Genomic DNA, 6325 nt, shown 5'->3' with positions numbered 1-6325 from the left:
TTTAGGGCTAACGCATGCTAAACAGCCAGGGATCCCTTGCTTATGCTTAGAAGTCTTGCCTTCTCCCTGAAGTCCAAGCAGCACAAGGATAATTTCTTCTTGACTGGGATTTTTATTCCCTTTCCCCAGAGCTCAAGCCGATGGGATGAGCGTTTGTGCACATCTCCTCTTCATTGATGTGGAGGGAGCAATCAACAGAATCTTTTGTCCACTGCTGGTCCCCAATGGCTTGTTTGATGTCTATAGGCCTTCTTTTGTTGGGCAGGAGATGACATCTCTTGTGGCAAACTAATATTTTCACACTTGGTAATGCTTCTCTCATGACTGCAAGGGTTTCCAGTTTCATTGCAAACACTTTTATAGTTAAATAGAAAACATTTAAATAGTACCTTATAACATGGGGTACAAAGACTATAAATGAGATTAATTCATGCAGCAACTTACAAGCATTTCAGAGTCTAAACACATTTTTTATAAATCAAATACCATTTTAACAACACTGACACACGGGTCAGATGGTCTGGATTCCAGCTATACCTTTGTCAGTGTTCAGAGGCCCAGGGGCCTTCACATGAGCAGGCACCTGATCTGCCAAGATCACAAATACTGTGTACAGTTCTAGTGTCCACGATTTAAAGAGAACATTGAAAAATTGGAAAGGATAAAGAAAAGAGCCACAAAAATGACTGGAGGCTTAGAGAAAATTCTTTTTGTGACAGACTTTGTGCTCAGTGTGTTGTATTTATCAAAAAGAAGCTTGAAAAATGGCTTGATTAGTGTCAAAGTACCTTCACAGGGAGAAAATACCAGGGACGAAAGAGCTCTGTAGTCAAGTAGAGAAAGGCAGCACAAGAACTGGCTGGAGGTTGAAGCCAGACAAATTCAAACTAGAAATTACGCACACCTTTTTAACCGTGTGGTTGAATCGCCACTGAAACAGACTACCACAGGAAGTGGTGAATTCCCCATGTATGGTGACCGGATGCCTTTCTGGAAGATGTTCTTTGGCCAACCCCAAGATATGCTTTAGTCAAACCTACCAGTTACTGAGCTCAATGCTGGGCTGCCTGGGTGAAGTGGAATGGCCTGTGCTCTACAGGAGGTCAGGTTTAATGATCTAATGGTCCCTTCTGGCCTTAGTCTACAAAATTGACAAGACAAAAGCAGGAGGGAAAAGAGAGGCACGGGGAGATGAAGGGACTTGCTCCAGGTCACACACCAGTTAAATGGGAGAGTTGGAACCAGAAACCAGCTTACGTGACTCACAGGGCGGCACTCTGAGCTCAAGGCTATGCTGCCTCTTGAGCCATCTCTGCCTGTGTAGATCTGCTTGCAGGATTGGGGCCTATGAGATCATTTCTTTTCCTGACTAGATATCCCTTTTTTCTGTTGCTCTTTTGGTCTAGTTCTGTACTCCCCTCTAACCATCCAGTGTTACGTGCTTTAGCACTTTTAAATAATCTTTGTGAGAGAGATGGGTAGAATGAATGGTGACATTTCAGCCAAGTGACTCCCACAAAAAGGGATCGGAGCAGAAGGAGGAGCCTTATGTGTGAAGAGTAATACCATGCAGGTTTGGTGCGTAAAGGAGATGACAGATCTCCTTTATACAGAGGCGTGCAGGAACATGACACACATCAAATGTCCTTGGTGACTCAGATTTTTATGGCCAGAAAGGACCATTATGATCACCTTGGCTGGCTTGTTTGGGCAGCTTATTTCCCTCTTCTTCAATTGATTGGGGGGGTCAGTTGAGGGGAAAAGAAGGGAAATATTGGCCCTAATCCACAGCTGGTATAAAGTGACACCACTCTCGTTCTGTCCTTACAAGCCCACCGAACTGAGAGTCAGTGGGATTGTGCGTAAGTGTGAGCAGCATCTGTGTAATGAATGCCCACGTGCATCTTGGGAGACATACTTTTTTGACAGATACTTGTCATCACAGCCACACCACCTTCCTTGCCAGATGCTCTGTGCTTCTAGCCTGTTGGCAATGTGTAGGCTGCCCAGGCAGATCCATCTCGGTTCACAATTATCCTTGTATCATATTCCTTGGCAGGGTTTTATCCCTATTATTACAGTAGTTTTGTGCTTTCCCAATTAGTTCTTCAGTTCCTGTAAAATGGGATCTTTGGCCTTCACCCATGTACCAGCTCAGGTGTTTGGTTATTTTCCATGCCCTGGAAAAGTCGGCTGAAGTTGAGTAAAAACCATTTTTATCCAACTTCTTCAGTAAGTCAAACAGAATATGCTGCCTCTGAATAACAGTGGACAGTGCCTCCTGTCTGTTTCTTTAAAAGCATCCTGGAATAACTCTAGAACTCATGCAAAGGTATTGCAGCCAGATTTCCATTTAAAACATCAGTGCAGTGTGGATGTGGAGATGGTTTCAGTGGATGTTGCACAGACACCCACTGCAGTGCTCTTGCCCTCTCTAATCCCCCAGCAATAACAGCGGTTTCTAAAAGAGGGTCATTTCCTATGTTCCAAACAAGGTGGAAATGCCTAGCTAAACTCTGTTTTAAAGATTCCTTCTGGAGGTGCAGCTGGATATAGTTGCCAGCTCTTCCTATCCAAAATTGTCACATAATATTATTGTGCAACATTACATTGTCTAGGACCACCCCAAAGGTGGCTGCATTTTGGTGGTTAGTGATGTAATTACTCTGTGTCCATGTGCTTATAAAGGATACACATGTTCTGGAAGAATGAGACTAGTAGAATTCTGTTATATGTAGCAAGCTCCTGGTGCAGTGTTCTTAGCTCTGCTACAGGGGTATCTATTAGCATGTGTCAGATTATAATTGCTTCTCTGAGCAGGTTGTTTATTTCTATGATGTATCTAGGCCAAGGAACTGCTTTCCTGATTGCTGTACCACCTCCCAGCTCTCATTCCAAATCCTCAGCACACAGACATGTACAGAACACTTACACATTGTGCTGGCTAGTGAAGAACTGGTAGACTCCATAAGCAGCAATTAAAAATGACACACATTCTCCCTTGATAGTATGGACTCCATCAGGAAATGATTAACTTCCTTTATACATATTTATGTTTTTAAAAATATTGCTACCACCTGATGCTTTTGGCTTCAGGTTTTGTTGTAGTTTGTTGTTTGTTTTTTGTTTTGCTCTTAAGAGGAAGAAAACCCTGTTAATTCCCAAGATCTTGAAGAAATGTCAAATAAAACATGCTGAACAATTATTCAATCTGGTAGTAAGCAGTAAAACAATCTTCCTGGAGAGGCGTCGAACAAAGGTTTCCCCCGATACATGTAGACTATTAGGAGTCTTCAGTGTTCTGGTTCTAATTAAATTGCTGCATCATCTCTAAGCATCTAAGGATATCTTGTGGGAAGTGATGTGCAATGTACAATTCTGCAAATCCACCTGATGTGCAGGTATTTTGGACTTATTTCTGTATTTTATCAGAGCCCCTCAATTTTGAGAGCTTCTTGGTTGCTTCCATCACTCTCCTGATCATTTCCAGCTTCCCTGTATCTCTGGATCATTTACCCTGAAGACTCCTCTGAACTGGGGGAGCTGCCTTCCACGTCGAACAACAGGATGACATCCATGCTGGTGGAATGCTGACTGAACTTCACTGCCAGCTTGAGCATAGTCCCAGCGAGCCCGGTGTACACCTCTCCCTCCCAGATCTTGCTGCGAGTTGGCTGCAGTTCAGTCCTGGATTGCCCGACCACGAGAGCTCTGTAGGCTTTTGGCAGCTTGACTCTGAACCTGATCCAGCTTCGTTCCTGGAGTACTCCTGTCCTGGGCTGTAGCAAGATGCAGCCTCTCCTCCATGTGCTGTACACTCGGGGGAATGGAAGCCACCGTGGTTCGGAAGAGCAGCGGACAACGTAGTCGCAGACGTGCGCAAAGTCCTTGTGGTCCTGGTTCCTGCTGAAGATCCCTACTTTGTAGAGGCCTGATTCAGGAAGCAGGATACAGATGCTGACCTTGTTTCCCAGATGGGTGAGCAGGACATATCTCTCCATGGGGTACTTGGTGTTGGTGACCTTGTCCTTACTCAGGATGGCGGACACTTCGGTGTCCGCCTGGGTGTGGAACGTGATGTTGCACTTACCCTGGTTGGTGTTGATGATGGGGGCAGGGTGGCTGGGGTTAGAAAAGCCCCTACAGCCGGTGTTGATCCCTGTCCCACAGTGCATGCTGAGGCCAGAGGGGAAGAGCTCGTTCTGGTTGATGGGACCAGAGCAACAAATGAGGAAGTTGGCTGCATTTTTGAACAGGTCACCTCCTAAATCTTTCACAAACACTGAGAGCCTGTAGTAACCTAGAAAAGGACACAGCACGTGGCAACTCAGCTTCTCCTCCTCTGCTTGAGAGGCCAGGCACTTCGTGCTCAGGGAGGTGTCTAGATCTTTATTCACCAGCTGGTACGTGGCCAGCAAGGGTCTAGATGTCTGTAGCATCAACAGCAGAGTTCCTGTTGCAACAACAATCAGGTCTTCTCCGCAGCTGCACTCCTCGATCCCAAAGTCTTTCCCCTTCGGATGGAGGCCCCAGAAATGAAAGGGGTTTTCAGGCAGTTCTTTCTTATGGGACTCCAGGCACTTGATCTGATAGGAACACACCCAGCTATAGGGGTTCTGAGCATCTGACGGGCGTGCAAAGACCATCAGCTCAAACAAGCCCTCAGTAGGGGGGAAAACTTTGAGAGTCATGCTCTTCTCAGACACCGTCAGCATCCCGTGAGTCGTGCCTAACACTTCTTGGCTAACGTCGCCACAGAGCTTGGAGAGATGGTAGCTAAATTCTGCTGGATGTGTACTCCTCAGAGATACCGTTGCTTCCCCGTGTTCTGTAGGAAGGGGAAGGGGTGAAACACTTAAGATCACAGTTCGGTGTGAGCATCCTAGTAAACTTAATTCTCAGTCTAAAGCCTCTCTCTTTAGTAACATCAGTAAAACCCAGGTTCGCAGACAAAATAGGAAGCATAGTGGATATATACCACTGGACTGGGAGTCAGGAAATCTGGGTTCTACACCCAGCCCTTACTGAGCAGCTGAGTGGCCAGAAGTGAGTCACTTCTCCTAGTGCCCTGTCTCCACACCAGTTAGATGGGAGGGACGAAATCCCCTCTCCCCTGTAAAGCACTTCAAGGTCTACACATGGAAAGTGCTTTTAGCATTATTATTAGGTTGCTTTCCTGAGTGCCCATTGTTAATTATTAGACTTACGTGATAAACCCCATGTCCCATCCAGAGCATTACTTTTACAGTAGCTCTCCCACTGGTTGCAGGAATTGGAGGTGCAGATCTGATGTGCTGCTATCATAGCAGCTGGGAAGCTCAGAGGATTTCAGCACAGCTGGGAGAAAATCCTACAGCAGTCAGCCAGACTGTCATCAGACAAGTCCCCCCACCCCTTTTTTTGGAGGAGGGGTAGTCACCTTAAATAGAAATATTCAGTGCGCTGTTGTCTGGGAGGCAGCTCTCAACCAGCAGGAGGGGAAATGCAGGGGTTTCACAGACCGTATCTAATGAATGACCTGGGTAAGGTTTGTTCTGATTATATAGCTTACAGCTCAGCTGCACAGCACAGAGGAGTTGTGCAGACTTGTTAGATTTACACCTCTGCGTCCCTTACTTTTCCTTTTCTGAGTCTTTCTTGTTTGGCTTTTTAACTTTCTTTTGACATGCATACGTGTGCATATCTTGTATTTTAAGGCAGAGGCAGGATATCTTTTAAAAGAAAATGTTATTAATGCAAGAAAGATCTTCAGGAGGATGGATAGTGTGTGTGTTTGTACAGCACCTAGCACCATGGAATACTTGTCCATGCTGGGGCTCCAAGGCACTACTGCAATACAAACATACTATTATAGCTACCAAGGCAGCTGGGATATCTGTGAGGTGCTTGAAACATCTTGGATGCTTTCCTTGAACACAGGAACAGGGTTAAGCAGCAAAGTTGTGTGTGAATGTTCCTTTTGGTTGTGCGAGGGGAAGGGTAGGGTATAGAGTATTCCCAGCTGCTGGCATTTTTAATCTTTGGGTGGATTTACATATGCCCATGGGCAGCCTCAGTTTTCTGTGGAAACACTGGGCCTGCCTGATGCACTAGACTAGACCACTAAGAACATCCTGGCTGTTGCATGATGCAATCTACTTTTCTGGTGGAGTGTCCATGTTTGGTGAAGGTGATTTTAAGTCTGTTAAGGAGCATGAACAAATGGATATAAACTGGACACTAGAAAGTTTAGACTTGAAATTAGACAAAGGTTTCTAACCATTAGAGGAGTGAAGTTCTGGAACAGCCTTCCAAGGGGAGTAGTGGGGGCAAAAGACATGTCTGG

At 45.5% G+C, this 6325-nt stretch overlaps 1 protein-coding gene across 1 annotated transcript in view; it reads right to left on the bottom strand.

Annotated features, from left to right (window-relative positions):
• Positions 1 to 3512: 3512 nt before the first annotated feature.
• The window catches only part of LOC116838076 (kyphoscoliosis peptidase-like), a 19884-nt gene continuing 17071 nt past the window's right edge, over positions 3513 to 6325 (bottom strand). The window contains exon 6 of the mRNA XM_032803072.2: positions 3513 to 4828. Within this exon, the coding sequence (XP_032658963.1) occupies positions 3513 to 4828 (1316 nt within the window). The remainder of the gene's footprint in view (positions 4829 to 6325) is intronic.

Source organism: Chelonoidis abingdonii, chromosome 5, assembly GCF_003597395.2.
Source record: "Chelonoidis abingdonii isolate Lonesome George chromosome 5, CheloAbing_2.0, whole genome shotgun sequence".
Classification (NCBI taxonomy): domain Eukaryota; kingdom Metazoa; phylum Chordata; order Testudines; family Testudinidae; genus Chelonoidis; species Chelonoidis abingdonii.
Note: the sequence above shows the minus strand (reverse complement) of the source record. Positions and strands in the feature narration are given on the sequence as shown.